Source organism: Equus asinus, chromosome 20 (genome assembly GCF_041296235.1).
Source record: "Equus asinus isolate D_3611 breed Donkey chromosome 20, EquAss-T2T_v2, whole genome shotgun sequence".
NCBI lineage: Eukaryota > Metazoa > Chordata > Mammalia > Perissodactyla > Equidae > Equus > Equus asinus.
In genome coordinates, this window is record NC_091809.1 from 73448438 (window position 1) to 73465811 (window position 17374).

At 34.7% G+C, this 17374-nt stretch overlaps 1 protein-coding gene across 27 annotated transcripts in view; it reads left to right on the forward strand.

The window, feature by feature from the left end:
• PICALM (phosphatidylinositol binding clathrin assembly protein) overlaps positions 1-17374 on the forward strand; it is a 103226-nt gene that overhangs the window by 72536 nt on the left and 13316 nt on the right. For 8 of the 27 annotated variants that reach the window (XM_070490514.1, XM_070490524.1, XM_044752136.2 and 5 more), the window contains 7 exons: positions 6924-7031; positions 8955-9086; positions 9184-9214; positions 9390-9489; positions 12325-12348; positions 13730-13789; positions 15291-15395. In XM_070490514.1, coding sequence (XP_070346615.1) covers positions 6924-7031; positions 8955-9086; positions 9184-9214; positions 9390-9489; positions 12325-12348; positions 13730-13789; positions 15291-15395 — 560 coding nt within the window. The remainder of the gene's footprint in view (positions 1-6923; positions 7032-8954; positions 9087-9183; positions 9215-9389; positions 9490-12324; positions 12349-13729; positions 13790-15290; positions 15396-17374) is intronic. The other 19 variants (XM_070490526.1, XM_070490518.1, XM_070490521.1 and 16 more) reach the window with 3 other exon arrangements.

Genomic DNA, 17374 nt, shown 5'->3' on the forward strand with positions numbered 1-17374 from the left:
AGCAATAGCTGCAGATTTGAGAAAGTTCCAAGGCAGGTGCTCTAGTTAGAGATAACTAGTCTAATTGCTCCAAAGTGTAATTATTGATTGCATTAATTCCTTCATGTCATTGTAATACATTAAAAACTATATAAAAGGTGGTTGAAACTAAATTTCACATTTTGTTACTCTTCAGAAAATTTGTCAGATCGAGTACCTTATTTGTTTGATAATGAGTGCTTACCAGAATTATCCTTGGAGTGTTTTGTTTGTTTGTTTTTCAAACTTGTATTTTCTTTATAGTTACTGAATATGAACTAGTATATGTTTGTCAGTTGCCTTGATATGAAACAGATATGTCTTTGCTTTGGGGCTTTATAATATTTCTGTCTTTTAGGTCAGAGTAGTGCAGGGGCTTCAGGCTGTCACATCTGTATTCACTGAAGAGGGACAGAATGGAGGGCAGTAACCTTAAGTGCTAAAGGTTGTAGCTGTTTCACATTCAAACAGAAGCAGAGTAAAAGTATGTAAAAACTGCTGTGAATGGATTACTTTATTATTTTGGCTTCTCAAAGAAAGTCTGTAACAAGAGGAATATACTAGATGTCGTTTTCCTAACGTTTCTTAAGTTTTAAGCCTGTGGGTTGAGGTAAGAGGAAGACGAGAAACCAAAGCAGATTAGTAAAGTTGATGGCCATATATTCCAAGGTGAGTAGGTGCATTTAAAGATGAAAATCATAGAATTGGTGATTTAGAACTTGCAAAACCTCTAGACAATGTTTGGTCCAGCTCTTAACTGTCATACTGGTTAGAGAATATTATTACCATTTTAGGGATGGATCAGTCGAGTCTCAGAAAAGTTAAATGGTAAGATAACCCAGCTAGTTAGTGAGAGCAAAGCCTGAAGCAGGAGACCTGCAGCTTTGTTCTGCAATGCTCTTTCCCTTATGGCAGCACAGACTTTTCATTTAAACACTTATTTTCATTTAAACCCTTTTCTGAGGGTATTATGAAGTACAATTGTGTGTTGCTTAACAATGGGCATCTGTTCTAAGAAATGCATTGTTAGGCGATTTTGTCTTAATGTGAACATCATAGAGTGTACTTACACAGAGCTGGATGGTTTAGCCTACTACACACTTAGGCTATATGATACTAATCTTATGGGATCACCATTGTGTATGTGGTCCATCGTTGGCCAAAACGTCATGTGGTGCATGACTGTATACTTTTTAAAAAAAATCACATCTATTAAGTTTTGTCATTAGAGAGAAAAAACTTACTGATAAATACTCATTTTTTTAATTAAAATGAATATAGAAGGGGATATTAAAAACCACTGTGTCAACCATTAGGCATTAGTCTAGAACAAGGATCTGCAAACTTTTTCTTGGAAAGTCGGATTGTAAATGTTTTTGGTTCATGAGCCACACAATCTCTGTTGCAGCTACTCAACTTCAACATTATAGCATGAAAGCGACCATAGATAATACAAAAACATGAGCTTGACTGTCTTCCAATAAAATTTTATTTTCAAAGACATGCACCTATAGTTTGCTGATGCCTGTCCTGGAAAAGGCTTTTTAATAAGAATCTTTCAATCCAAGTTAAAAGTTCCTCAGAAGTAGGGTTGTATAATAAAAATTCCAGCAGTTTTTTACTCAGAGCAGTAAGAGTGTGAAAGGAACACCCAAGGTGTGCCATTCCTAGAGCTGCATTGTCTAATGAGCTGCTGGCTACATGTCGTCATTTAAACTTTAAAATTGAATCTTAGATAAAATTAGTGTTTTATTTCCTCAGTTGTACTATCCACATTTCCATTACTCAGTGCTGCATGTGATTAACAGCTACCATATTGTACAGGGCAGATTTATAGAACATTTCTGTTATTAGAAGCTTTTGTTGGATAGCGCTGCTCCAAAAAAGTGGTCAGCAAACTTTCTGTGAAAAGAGCCAGAGAGTAAATATTTCAGGCTTTGCAGGATACATAAAATCTCTGTTGTACATTCTTCTTCTGTATTTCCTTTCCCTCCTTTTCCTTTCCTTTCTTTCATTTTTTTAAAATTACCATTTAAAAATGTAAAAACCATTTTTAGCTCTCATGGCCCTATAAAAATATGCCACAGGCTGTAGTTTGCCAACCCCTGCTCTATAGGATTAAGAACGACCCAGAGAAACCAGAGAATAGCTATGTAGATAGACCTCCAACCCTTCGAGAGGAGGACATTGATCTGATGATGTGATGCTCAGTGTACTAGGTAGCTAGTCCTCGTGAAAGCTACAAGAACAGAGTTGTAAATCAAGGAGAGTAGCTTGTGGTCCCAACCGTGCCTCATCTGTGACCTTGTCCAGGCCTGCTTCCTTGTCTATAAAAGAAGATATTAGAAGACAGCTTAATATTGGCTAAAAAGCCTACTGCTTCATATTCTTTATCTGAAGAGAGGCACTGTTGATTATTTTTTAAAATTTCTTGTGAATATAATATATACATATTCAAATAGAGTACTCATAATGGAGCCTCAAGTGCTTTTTTCAGTAAGTTGTAATTTGAAGAACCCCAAGTGCTTGGACTCCTGTGCTTTGTTTGTTTTTGATTATTCCATTCCACTCTTATCTGTCCTCCTCGTGTTTCTTCTTTTTTTTCTTTTTTTGTTTTTCCCCTTTTGTATACCTTGTCAGATTCTTTTTGTGGCACTCAAGCTTATCCTAATACTACCCTATGTGCCATGACCTTTCTAGTGTAGCTGATTTGTTTGGAGGTAGGTAACGATATCTCTAAAATTTTCAATTTATTTATGCAAGAGCTGTTTCTTTTTGTTGTTTTCCTTAAAATGAGTGGTTTTTTTTGAAGTTTGGTAAGAAAAAGATACTTGCTTTTGATGAACAGATCATTTTTTGTTTTCTTTGTTTTGTGAATGGATGCATGTCATCTTCTTACTTTAATCCATACTCAAAACTTTCAAATTTTCAGAAGAATTTATAGCATTTTAGTATTACAAGCTTATGGAATTTGAAGATCTTTGTGTAGATGTTAGTGATAGAGCAGTAGTTATTTTGACTCAGCAGTTGTGGCATAGGTGTAGGGAGACTACTGGGAAGAAGTGAGCTTTTCCAGTGCTATACAAAGGCCGTGGAAATGGGAAGCAGTTTCCAGGGAGGCATGGCCAATTTGATAATCTTCTGTGTCTTTCCAACTATATTTTAGGCCAGTGTAGTAGCAATAAAACTTCAAAATCCAGCTGATTTTTTTTGTTCATGGGAGTTGATTACCCTAGTAAAGTTGGCATTAAAAAGTAGGTTTGACACAACTAAAGAATTGAGGTTCTTGACTGGCAGTAAGAAACAGATGTGGTTAAAAGTATTTAAAAATGGATTTTATGAGGGTATTTGATGGAAAGAATATGTTTGGAATCCAGTGAACTTAGGTTTGCATTCCAGTTCAACTTATTTGCTTGTGTGACTTTAAGCAACTATTTAACCTTTCTAAGCCTATGAAAATTGGGATGATAATGTCTTACAGGAGAGGTTTACATATATGACTGTGTAGCATTAGTGCTATGCCTGACATAGAGAATTCTCACTAAAATTACTGCTATTAAAAACCATTTTGTGTATGCAGATCATTTCATACCTGGAATGTATTTCTTACCTAAATTATTATTTAATCATCAGATACAATCTTGAACACGGATTATTTTTGCATTGCTTTTAGATTTTAAAATTGCCAACGGTTGTTCACTTTTTTGGCCCAGCATTTGCTATGAAAAGCTCAAGAAGTTTATAAAACTTAAATAGTCCTGGTGAATAGATACAATTAATTATTATAGGTATAATAATAAAAATTTATTTTTGTACCTACTAGTTTATGTAAGATGGAATACCTAGGATGAACTGAAAACCCCTAATTCATTCCAAAATCAAACAAATTGAGGTGTTTGAGTCTTAGTTCCGCCACTTAGTACATCTTTGACCGTGGGCAAGTTGTTTGATCTCTTAGTGTCCTCATCTGTAAAATGAGGATAATAATAACTATCTCATTGCTTGTTGTGAGGTTTAAATAGTACCCTGTTTATAAAGCCCTTGTGTAGTGTTTAATAGGATTTAATAAATATTAGCAGTTACTTTCATAAAAATGTATGAGGCCTAATTTATTACAAACTACCACCACAATCCATTAATAAACCAGCTAGTTTTTCTTAAAGGTGTTTGGAATTCCTTTCTTTCCCCAAAGCTTGTTCATTTTTTACCTTTTCAGTTAATTTATTCTTGTCCTCTTGAGATTTGCCCTGCAGGGCAGTGGTTTCTACATGTTAATCTTTGAACTGGTGCTGATCAGTGACAGTTTTTTCACTGGGCCGTGGTGAAATGAAAGAGTAGGCAGTTCAATGTAGTGATTACTTCATAAGTGAACCTGAACTCTGGAAAGCCTGTTAATCTTTTTTGTGTGTGTGTCCCCACAATTTCCCTTTTGAAATGGTGGTATCAGTTTTGTACCTTTGTTTTAAGTAACTTTTAAAGATTAAAGGTTGACAATCCTGACACTGTCCCAAAAAGTAATTCGAGGACAAAAGGCCATTATAGTTGATGATGTGCTTTGAAATGATAGTGCAGAGCTCTTACCTAGAAGGTGTGTATGTTACAAGCATTCCTTAATTCCTTAAAAGATTGTTACCTTGAAAATAGATTGCTTACTTCCTTGGTAGCCAGTCAGCTATTAGAATTTATGAAAAATTTTCTTTCTGCTTTTTTCTTTTGTCTGTGTAGAGACTTTTTAAATTTGAGGTACTAGCTCTGGATTACTTTATATCCTTTCAAACCTTTTATACTTTTAGGTAATAATATGGTAATTTCACAGATTGGTGCCCCCAGGGACCTCAGGAGATGGCTCCTGGCTTTACAGAAAGTAATGAAGTTGTTTTTGTATTACTATAAAGGATAGGCATATCTCTGATATCAACCAAATTCTAGAAAGCTGGGACAACATAGCAGGAGAAAATAGGAATTTGATAAACTATCCTAGTTATGAATTATTCCATGTATTTTCTAAAGTTTAGTGATACTGTAGCTAAGATATTCTTTCCAGAATGATTTAAAGAACAGTATGTATGCTTCTTACACTGTGATAGTAGCGTGGACAAATAATTAAGTATGATAGATTTTTGTCTTTCTTGAGTGGATGCATTGGTTCTTTTTGTAAGGAATTATAAGAAGAACCAGTAAGCCCATGGTGTGATTCTTAAACAGCTTGTACCTTTTAAAATGCTGTTAAATTGGTAAGTCTAGAATTCTAGGAAGCTTTTGATGAGTGGTTAGATTTATATACTATATTATTTTGTATTTTGATAGTGTTCGTGTTCTCATTGTATGGCCAGTATCTTTGAGTTGAGTATTTTGAGGGTTATGTAATTATGGGATAATATCAGACTGGTACATTCTTAAAAATTTGTGCAATGCAGAATATTCATACTATGATGTAAAATGCTACTTTTAAAATAGTATCATTGATGTGGACTAGCCTGTATGAGTCATTGTTAATAATCAGTCATTGCTTTCTGGCTTCTGTGTCTTTGAGGACCTTCTTGGACTTCTCACCAAATCTTGTCCTACTTTTTACGGTTTTTTCTTAAGATTGGTCTTTTTAGTACAATATCATTGTACTTCTTGATATCTTGGTGGTGTATATTAAGAATTCAAAGTGAGATTCTGACCAACTGAAAGTCCATTAGCAGAAACTTGAGAAAGGAAGAGAGAGAGCCTATGTTTAGGACTCAGAAGTTTAACTTCTCCCTAATGATATAGTTATTAATCCTCTAATATCAGATTTTTTATTTTTAACATTCTGACTTTTTAGAATTTAGAGGTGGAAGAGAACTTAGTAGCCATTTATTACTGCCTTCTCAAAGTGAAAGAATTCCTTCTTTGTGATCCTTGCTAGACCGTTCCCTACTTGGATATATACTCAGTGATTGAAATCTCCCCAAGTCATGTGACAGCCCTCATATTTTTAAATGTTTTTCTTTTCAGCCCCTAGAAATTCAGAACTTCACCTCACAAAAATACAACCTCACACAGTTGAAAATCTTACCTTTGTTACCTCAGCATAGTCTGGTTTCAGAGACATGAGCTGGGTGTCTTTTGGCTTAATACCACTAATATCAGTGTAACACAAGACAGGAAAGAGTAAGGTTTCCTGTGTATGTTGTGAAATTTCAGACTAGAGTTAAATAAATTAGGGTGTTTGATTGTATGCTTGTCAGCTCCACCATTGGAAGTAGTAAGTTGAAGTTAGAGAGTATTTGGGAGTTGAAAATGGTGTTTTTTCTTTGGTATTCAAAAAGCATCTGGCCACAAGGGGAAACATAAGGATTAGTGGGTTGTACTTTCAAAATCCAGTCATTTCTCAAATGAACTTAGACCATATAGCTTTTGATTAACCATTGAAGGAAGGAAGAGAGAGAGAAAGGAAGGAGAGACAAATATGGAAGGTGAGTAGGTAGAGGAAGAAAGACTCTTGGGGGTACTAAGTAAATACATATTTTTTTAAAGCACCATAGAATACTTATTTCATTCCCAAATGATCCCTTACATTGTGTATATATTTTGCCTCGTGTAAAATTCTGGAATTTGAGATGTGTTCTTTTTAATCATCATCAGCATATAAAATTAAAGTAAAAAATAAGTGAAGATTTTATTTGTGATATAACTATTAGTTCAACTTCAGTTGCTTTTTTGTTAGTTTTCTTTGTGAGTGAGATGATTTTGTTATGGAAAATGTAATCACCACACAAAGATGTGGTAGTGTAAGAAATATTTTTCTCGAAGGGTTTGCTTTGTTTTTGTTGTGAAATTTATTGTTTTTTCCATTCTGTTGTCATCGTTATTAAAGAGCTGTAAATGTAGGGTTATTAAAGAATTGAGCTTTTTTCCATTTTGGTTTTTCTTAGGATTCACTCCTTCTCCAGTTGCACAGCCACATCCTTCAGCTGGCCTTAATGTTGACTTTGAATCTGTGTTTGGAAATAAATCTACCAATGTTATTGTAGATTCTGGGGGTAAGAAAATATTGTTTTATTAAGGTTACTATAATAGTCTAATTTAGATTCTGTGTAAGGACAGATAATGTTCCTTTTAACATGTGTAAATAGATTAGAGTAGCCAAAGAAGTTGTCCCTCCTTCTCCAACCACTAGATGGGAACTTCAAGGGACTATTAACTGTTATCCTTTTCTTAGTGGCAGTTTTGACTCTGAGAAGATTTTGTTTCTCCCAGAGCTAAATAAGAGAGGGGAAAAAAAAGATTTTGCTCAGATTAGACTAAGTTGCTAGTGACTGTGTGTAGACATAACCTTTTAGTCATTTGTTTTTCTTTTTTTTTCTTTTTTCTTTTGTTTTGCTGAGGAAGATTTGCCCTCAGCTAACATCTGTTGCCAATCTTCCTCTTTTTGCTTGAGGAAGATTTGCCCTCAGCTAACATCTGTGCCAGTCTTCCTCTATTTTGTATGTGGGACACCATCACAGCAAGGCCACCAACGAGTGGTATAGGTCCATGCCTGGGAACCGAACCTGCGCTGCTGAAGTGAAGTGTGTTGAATTTAACCAGTAGGCCATGGGGCCAGCCCCTAGTCATTTCCATTTTTGCCTTTACTGAAATGAAATTGGCTTTTTTGAAAATTACAAAAATAGCACCTGTCGTGCCTTGACTTGTTGAGGTAAATAGCTAGAATGTATTAAATATCAGAGCTTTGGGTGCAGGGACTTTTTGTTGTTTTGAGGATAATTCTTACTATAGTATGCTTGTCCATTTGTCTTCAAACAACTTTATAAATCTGTAGAGCCAGCTTTCCACTTAAATGATTCCATTTAATATCTTGATGTTTTGAAGTTTGTAAAGAGTGAGTTCCTATAAGAGTGACAATTCTGGTCTTACCAGGGGGTGGCCTTTGATTTTGGTTAGTAATTAAATTCAAACCTTTTAAAGAAATGTATTGAGGTATTCTTAATTTTAGAATATGCAATTAATTATCCAAAAAGTATAAGCAGCAAGCTTATAAAGAATGTGTATAGACTAAGAGGTTTTCTTTTTCTGTGCACTAATAAGGTTTATATTATATTTTTTGCTGCATTTGACTTTTTCCTTTTGAGTTTGTTTTGCTGGAAAAAAGGATAAAGGACATAGAGACCAATTGTTCATATTTCATGCACCACCATTTTTGGTGACTCTCTTTTTCAGATTCTCTAGTATTCCTAGATTATGCTATTGAGTCCTTTAGTGGGTTTGTTTGATTGGATTTGCTTTCCCTTCTGCACTTTGGTAGAGAACCTTAAGGGATTTTATTTTATTTTCCAAGCATTGTTCTAGTTTACTAGATGGTTTAATGCAATTGGAGTATAGTTTAGCAATTTCTTAGGTATAATTTAGGTTAGCTGGTTTTAGACAGAAGAGAAAAGATAATTTAATGGTATCATTTTCACTTGCTTCTGATGTACTGTTTTACATATACCTTACATTCTCCACTTTGAAGAGTATAAAAAACTCTAAAATATTATTTCTTAAAAGAAATGTTTTTCAAAGTTACAGAGATGTATTTTTTACCTATATTGCTTTGGGTGCAAGCGAGTCTTCAGAAAATTTTGTCAGGTGAGAGAGAGAACTACATTCCATTCCCTTCTCTCTCACAGCTTTGAAATAAGAATAGTTTCCTTGACTGCTTCTTTCCTCATCCCCTTTAACGTTAATGTAGTTTTGTCATAAAATAAGACAAATGATTTCTCTCAAAGCAAATACAGCCTTCTCAGTCAGTTCGCTTCTAAATGGTGAGTTTCTCCTTTTCCCATTTAAGAGTATTTTTTAGTGCCCATCTTTTGGGAGGAATATTGCAGTAAACAAACAAGGAGAAAAGGCAGAGATTTCCTTTAGAGAGCTGTAGCACCGTAAAGTTCCTTACAAATCCTATTTCGTCTGTTTGTAACTTTAAGGCTTTGATGAACTAGGTGGACTTCTCAAACCAACAGTGGCCTCTCAGAACCAGAGTCTTCCTGTTGCCAAACTCCCACCTAACAAGTTAGTATCTGATGACTTGGATTCATCCTTAGCCAACCTTGTGGGTAGTAAGTATTCTTTGGATTCTTTAATCTTCTTTAAAATAAGTTGTTTTATAAAAGTGAGTATAGTTTTTAACTGCTTTCTTTTTTTCTCCTGTTCTAGATCTTGGCATTGGAAATGGAACCACTAAGAAGTGAGTGTTTTATTTGTATTCTTCCCCATGTGCCATTTAGGGTTGAGTTGGCTTTACCTGGGAAGTATGTATAGAGATGTCACCTGCATCTTAAATGCTCTGTTCAATCTAAATATATAGTAAAGAAACTTCAGAATTACAGGTGTTTAATATTCTCACTTACGTTTATTTAAAGTGATGTAAATTGGAGTCAGCCTGGTGAAAAGAAGCTAACTGGAGGATCTAACTGGCAACCAAAGGTTGCCCCAACAACTGCTTGGAATGCTGCAACAATGGTGAGTTGAAAAAGCTCATGATATACTAACATGAATGTGTCAGGTCACTGTGTAACATGAAAATGTTTTTAAAGTGATAGGCATAAATGGAAAGACTGTTAACAGAGTTTTAGAAATAGGAGTAATTTGTATTTCTTTAAAGGAAGCTTAGTTGACTATATTTGCCAGGTACATTTTAGTAACATTTATTTAGAGGTTATTTTGTGCCAGGCATTATTCTAATAAATAATATGTAGTTTTACTTATAATCCTCAAATTAACCTTATGTGGTAGTAACTGTTATTGTCCCTGTTTTACAGATGAGGAAATGGAGACACACTTATTAAGTAAAATGCCCAGGATCACAGAGTTATGTGACTGGGTGGGTTTTTAGAACCCAGGCATCCTAACCTCAGAGTATATGCTCTTAATCACTCCTCTCTACTGCTGGTCTCAAATATATTATTCATTCATCTAGAATATAAAATCTTTCATTTTTTTCTGGTCTTACCATTGGTAAAGAAACTGTACTTTACTTGGGTTTTGTTAATATTGTCATGTAATTTATACAGTTGATTCTCCTTATTTGCTTCAGTTGTTTTCTTAAAGTCACCCAAACACTGAACCACAAGGTTCGCACACACGCGTGCGTGCACACACACACGCTTCCCCTAGCAATGGTTCAGTGTTCACTAATTCAGTGTTAGGGTGATTTTTTAAGAACGTAAGTGCAGCAAATAAGGAGAATCAACTGTGTGTGTGTATATATACATATATATACACATCTCACATAGAGTATAATCTTAAGTCCTAAAAAACTCATTCTAGTAGTTTTTTTTTTTTATTTTACAAAAGAAAAACTGAAGTTCAGAAGTGTTAAGTGACTTGCCTGAGGCCACCCCACCAACTGGTGCCAGAGTTGAGATTCTAGCCCTAGCCACCTGGCCCCAGATCCAAGACTTCTTGCAGAATGCTGCAATATTCCCTACCTTCTCTGTCCTCTGGTCATCTTCATGTGTGAGCTGAAGCAAGGCAGACCCTTGCCTTGTTCCACCTTAGCTGGGAATGAATGCATTGGCAACAAATTTTTTACCACTCTATACGTGTCTAAATGACCTCAAAAGCATCACAAGTGTTGATTTTGGGATTACAAACAAATTATAGTAAATAGGCAGATTTGCAAACACAGAATATATGAATAATGAGAATTGTTTATGCTAATTAATTAGTTGGCCTCTTGTACTGAAGAAGTTCTGCTAATGTTTTCAATTACTATAAGATGTGGTTGTCCAGAGTAGCTTTGTGGCTATACCCCTATCCTTTCCTTGGTCAGCTGCTGTTGTACCATCCCAACAAGTCTCCTTGGGTCAGAGAAAACGAATTTCTTCTTGTAGAAAAATTTGATGCATGCTTTCTTGTAAAAGTTTACAGCATTTTGATTACACAGGCCACACATTGTAGTCTTCCTATTGTTATTAGAGACCCCCATTTTCCTTGTTATAGTCAGTTTCTTGTTATTAAGTCCCTTCCAGAGCATTGCCCTGTTTTCCTTGGGTTAATTACATGTTAAAATTAGTAGAGCTGAGCTAAAACTACTATACTGATAAAATTTTGTGTGACAATATCTAAAGAGTTTTGTTAACTTCAGTCTTCGTAAGTGGAAAATAATATTGAAATTTAAGCCACCTTTTTAAAGCAGCAATTTTTCACTGATGGTGATCACTACCATCACTAATAATAAAACCTTGTGTTTAAGTGGTTTAGGTTTTTACACACACACACACAATCTTGAGTCTTAAACAAGTGTACTCTTAGGGGAGTTTGGGCAGGTATCATCCCAATTTTATGGATAAAGTTAGGTAATTTTTTTCAAGCGCAAAGCAACTAGAAAGCAAATATAAACTGAAATCCATCCCTCGTGACTTTGAATCCAGTGCTTTCCTCCACTGTAACACACCCCACTGGCTAGGTGATGGTAGAAGGCTTGATTAGCGGATTTTATAGCCTCAGGTGTGAATCATACATTGATAATATATGAGGAATGATAAAAATCGAAACGCTGATATGAAAATGCAGTGCATATCTTATTTTGTATTAAATTAGTATTAATCTATATGAACTATTAAGAGTTTGTAGATAGCACTTAAGATTGACTACTAGAATGTAATAGGCATCTCATCATCTAGAATTTGTATGTAAGCTGATGATAAGATAGCAGTATTTCTGACACTGTGTTGTATATGGTAATGTGTATCATCTCTTAAGGGTTTTGTTCAAGTATGTATGTATTTTATAGAGATTCTTTTTAATGCCTAACATTTAGGGCTGGTGATGTGATTCACTACTTAGATAAACTGCTGCTTATGACATTTCTTTACATTTCTAACCTTTTTATTAATCCATAAACACTGTCAAGGTTTTTAAATATTTTTTTAATTTAAAACAACTTCATTGGTATTTTATTAAAATATGTAATGATGTTATACTACAAATTATTTTAATTACTGCTTGCTTTTTTTTCTGTGATAGACATTGTATATGCAACTCTGTTTTGGGGACTCAATGAATTTTGCACTGTTGACAACTACTGATAGATTTTATGTTTTAATGACCCTTGTAGTCAGTAAACTATTACGTATGTAAGGGGATGATGCCAAAGACTGAATGTCTCTTGTCAACCTTGATAGTGTTTTAGTAGAGATGTTCTTCCATTAGATACTGGAAATACAAGAGATTTTAGGTAGTTAATGAATGTACATGTGAACTAAAATGCTCTCTGTGTATTTTCTGTTGTGTAAGTACTTGTTCTAATCCAGTGTTATTGCATTATGTAATTGTTCTCCCTGGGAAAAACAGAATGGCATGCATTTTCCACAATACGTAAGTGACCAAAAACTAGCCTTTTTGCAATAAATTGGCATGCTATTAACCACTGCTCTAGCAGAATCTCATAACTTCCAGCTATTACTTGTTTTCACATTCAGATTTTCAATGTGCCAAAAATTCTTCCTAGCATCTACTGATTTCATGGGTATGTTGCAGAATTGATTCTGGTGGTGGCATGGGAAATATAAATTTTTTTTCTTGCTTAATATTCTGCCATTTGCTGCCAGATGGCTGGGTGTCTGTGTGTATCTGTGCTGCCACTATGCACTTGATGACTTCTGAATGAAGGGAAATGTTGATTGTGGTAATGTTGAAAATAACAATTGCATGAAATCTTACAGGCTTCTGCTGTACTTGGCAGTTTGTCTACTGCTCTTGCAGCTCTTGGTTTTTAAGTAGGGAGAGACCAATATAGTCCTACATGCTTACTCAAATACTAAACTTTTAACTGTTCACTTTAGTTATGCTTCATTTAACTTCTCCATGCATATGTTCAAATTGCCATATAATTTCAGTTAATTTTTTATGTTTCAGCAGTGTTATTGGTCTTTCACCTGTATTTAGTTTCAGTTTTCATTATAAGATAAGACACACAGGGAATGTTGTTAAGACAGCAAATATATCTAAAATGATTCTGTGCTCAGATTGTGTATGTACGGAGCATGAGTTAAAGTAGGAGGAGTGGAACTTAAACATCGTAGTGGTAGGCAGCTCTTTTAATAAAAGCATTAAAGCATAAACAGACTTAAAAATTTATTATTCCTCCATATTGGTGCTTTGCAGAAGATAGTTTAAATAATTTATGGAATAAATCAGAAGGAATGCTAATATACGTACTCCATATAAGAATCATATGCTTCATAGAAACAATCATACTTACTATTATTTTCTTTGAAAAGAGTGAATGGGGGCCATAGAAACTAACTTTTTTGAAGATCAGACTGTTAATTGACTTGAGATCTTTACATTTTTTTCTTTGCTCGAAAAATGAAGTACTTAGGAAAACATTCAGTAATATTACCTTTTCTGGGTAAACGTTTTTTATGATAGTGATAGGCTTTAAATTTTAGAACTTTGAATATTTTTCAAACTCAGATGATTTTTAAAGCTGTAAAAGCACATTGAAATCTTAGATCACTGTTGTATCTAAGTTTAAATGGTATTTTTTTCTTTCTAATAATTCTGCTTTTCTGCTAATTTCAAGACACTTTTCATTGAGCATTAATTGACACAGTTATTAGTGATCAGAAGTGTCACATTTAATCACAGCTGTCTTAGCAATTCTTTTTAGTGGAACTACAGCTACTAATTCCTTGGACTCAGTTAAGATACATGCATTATACTTCCTTGTTTATTTTTTCTTTCACCTTGTTAGGCACCCCCCGTAATGGCCTATCCTGCTACTACACCAACAGGCATGATAGGATATGGAATCGTAAGTATTTTTCCGGACACAACTTTTTGAAAACAGGTTAATTCATACTTAACGTGCCTTTATTAAAAACTTAACTGATAAAAGAACTTAGTGCCACACACACCCTTAGTTCCTAACACAGAACCTTGTACCATAGCATTGGTTTTGTAAGTATTTCTAGAATAGTCGTCATACAACAGATATCAGTTATTAATGTTCACAGTATTACTGGCTTATTTTTCCCCTCATAACTTTTGCTAGACATCTTATACTTTATTAAAAACTCATTTAAATATTAATGTTAACTCCAAGTCTTTGTTGCTGTGACCTTACGTTAATACCAATGAGGTCTTATAACCCTAATACTGTAGGAGAAGGAAGGAATTAACATTTCTTGAATTGCATAGGGGTAAATTTAGTCTACTAAAGGCCAGAGAAATTTTCCTGTGACAGCGATTGGTATAGTACAAAAACAGTCCTTTAACCTTTAAGCTGCCCACAGTCCACATGCTAGACGGCCCTTACTCTCCCAACTCTCTTAATATATAGACTCACTGAGATAAGAAATGGAGGTAGTGACTTCAACCAACTGTACATGTTTGAGGAACTGTTGCTGGTAGGAAGCAGTGCTGCATCTGTTGATTTTGCTGCTGTGGCTGCTCTGCTACTTTATTTACACCTTATGGAAGCAGCTCTTTTCCTGAATTTGAAGAAGTTTCACAGCTTTTGGATTGGTGGTCATTACTTAAGAAAGGAGTCTGTGCAAAAACTCAGGCCATAAAGTTAAAGTGAAGCTCTCACTACAAATAAGAGTCTACTTGAAAGGTTAAATAAAACTTTGTACAAAGATAAAATTTTAGAGTATTGCATTTTAACCAAAATAATGCAATGATCTCTGTGTGTTCTTTTTTGTCACTTATTATGTTAATTTTATACCATGGAGTGGTAGTTTTTAAAGAAAGAGATGGTTGGTTGAAATTCTGTTTTCAGTTACTCAAGAGTGAACTAATCTCTTTGAGTGTAACTTAAACCTCTTCTTGGTTCTCTCTGAAAATGTCTGAAGTAAAATGAAAGAACCATAGAGAGTAAACCTCTTCAAAGAATCAACTGTGTTCACTTGTGATCACCTACATAATAGCATAAGAACTTGATTTGATATACCAAGGCAGATTACTTTGAAATGGCTTAGCTGTTTTAAAGTTTTAAATTTCCCAATGTCTAAAGCTGGCAAATTTGGAAATTTTTCTGTCCAGATTATTTTGTCTGTTGTACTATAAAAAGGTTTAACTTTTTGCAACTTTTTTATAAACTTTAAAAAATGAGCATATTTAAAGACTTTCCATACAAAAAAATACTCTTAAAAATTTGTAGCCATCAGTCTTATTTGTGTTTACAGGAATTTTCCCTTTGAGTTAAACAAAAGGACTAGTACTTTTTATCCCTGTCATCCTTGTTTACTTACTCGTAATAAGGAAGATGTGAGTCGACATCCTTTAACTTGATATTTTTTCTATTTTTTTAGCCACCTCAAATGGGAAGTGTACCTGTGATGACACAACCAACCTTAATATACAGCCAGCCTGTCATGAGACCACCAAACCCCTTTGGTCCTGTATCAGGAGCACAGGTATTAATGTGCTACATGTAACTGTTTTAAATGTCCTTGATGTAAGAAAGAACATAATACTTAAAAATCCTTTTATACAACTTGGGAAACTAGTTTTTACTGTTTTTCCTCTTCACAGTGGATGTTATTTGCTTCATATCTTTCTCACCTAAGAGCCTTTGGGTATACTGATTATTTGGAAGGAAAGGACACACAGATTACAGATATTAAAGATGGAAAATTCTTGATAACTGATAGTTGGTGGATCCAGAAGATGGTTTTTCTGAGGTTAAGGAACTTACTTTCTGTTCATGATTCTGGCTTGCTCTCCTTTGTGAACCTGGGAAACCTTGAACTCAGAGCTCCAGTGATTTGGCTTGAATGGTGCTACAACCAAGGGTGTTGCCCTTGAGATGTTTGTGAAACTTGACAAGTCTTCAGAAAGTTGTGAATGTTATTTTTTTATTAGATAACTTCCTGCCACTAAGGATTGTATTTAAAAACAAACCAAAAAAAGGGCAAAAAAGCTTGAAATGCCATGCTGACTTAATTTCTTTAAAAAACTTCTCCCTGTTGTGGTTAGGAGAGGAGACACGAAGTTCGTTATTCACGTCTCTGGCTGCATACTATGGGATGAGACCCTTGTGAAGTGATAGGATGGCTTATCTTTCCATGTCTGTGGCTCTGCTCATGTTATTTAACAGAAATTATTACATGCAGCTGTTAAAGCACTCCTCCTTTTCTTACATTGCTTCCAATGCCAACTGATTGGTTACTTTATGTGTTTAATGCTTATTTAAAAACATTTCCGTGAGCATTTGGTGATGGCCTTGTTGTTCCTTTCCCACTTGAATGCGTGTAATATTACATTTGCCAACTCATATAGTGTTACCTTGCCGAAGTTAGTTTGTGTTGATCCAGTTTGAATGTAGTCTCTATGTATTTTGTAGATGAGTGAAACGCAAAAGATCCTTTCATTTTTCAGCTTTTTTGAGCGTTGAACTCATTTAATAAACTGGCATCTTGGGGAATGCCAGTAACTGAGAGTGGATAGTGAATGTAGTTCTCATTAAGATGTAAAATCCATATTCTTTGCAATTCATATATTTGCCCAGATGCCTCTTTTTATCCCCTTGTACATGTTAAAGTGAACTTTTCTTCCTGTAACTGTTCTTTAATCAGTATTTACAATGTAATTTTTTTACAGTGTAAACTTACAATGACGATAGCTGGGAGTCAGGGTGATGCAGTCATTACTGTTTTATAAGTCATTTACTTTTTATGCATTTGTTTTTATAAAATGGATTACGTATACTTACAGTTTCCTTTCTCGTCTATCTTCTATCAGCACTAGTTCTAAGTACTAGCTTAACTTAATGCTCAAAAAACATAGTAGATTTTGATAATCTTTTAAGATGATGATGATTTCCCTAACTATTGATGTAGTGTTTTCTGGATATTATATGTCTTCCTCATGTCCTGTGGTTATTTTCTGTTATTCATACTTTTAACTTCAGATATACATCATTTATTTTTAAGAACTAATTTGCTTTTATGCTGTAAGAGATTAAGTGATGAGAACCTAGACGTATTTCAGAAAAAAAGCTACCGTCTAGACTTATAAATTTACCAGGAACTGCTGACTACAGAACTTTTTTCCCTGGTGTGTGTCTAAACCCTGCACTCAGTCTGGATCTTGCCTTGCAAGCTCCTGTGTCAGAAACAGAAGATATCGTCACCTTAAGCTTGGATATTGCCTGACAATTTCCAAGCACTTTCATATAAACTATCTCACCTTATTCTCGAAATAATCTTTAACATAGATGGACCTAGTATCACCATCCCTTTTTATAGATACAGAAAGCTGAGACTTGGAAAGTTTCAGCTACATAAATGGTGAAATTCTGCCTATCCCCAGGAATCCGTGATTCCTGGCCCAGTGCTCACGTGTACTACACTGCCTCTCTACTAACAGGACTGAACCCGTCTGGCTATTATAG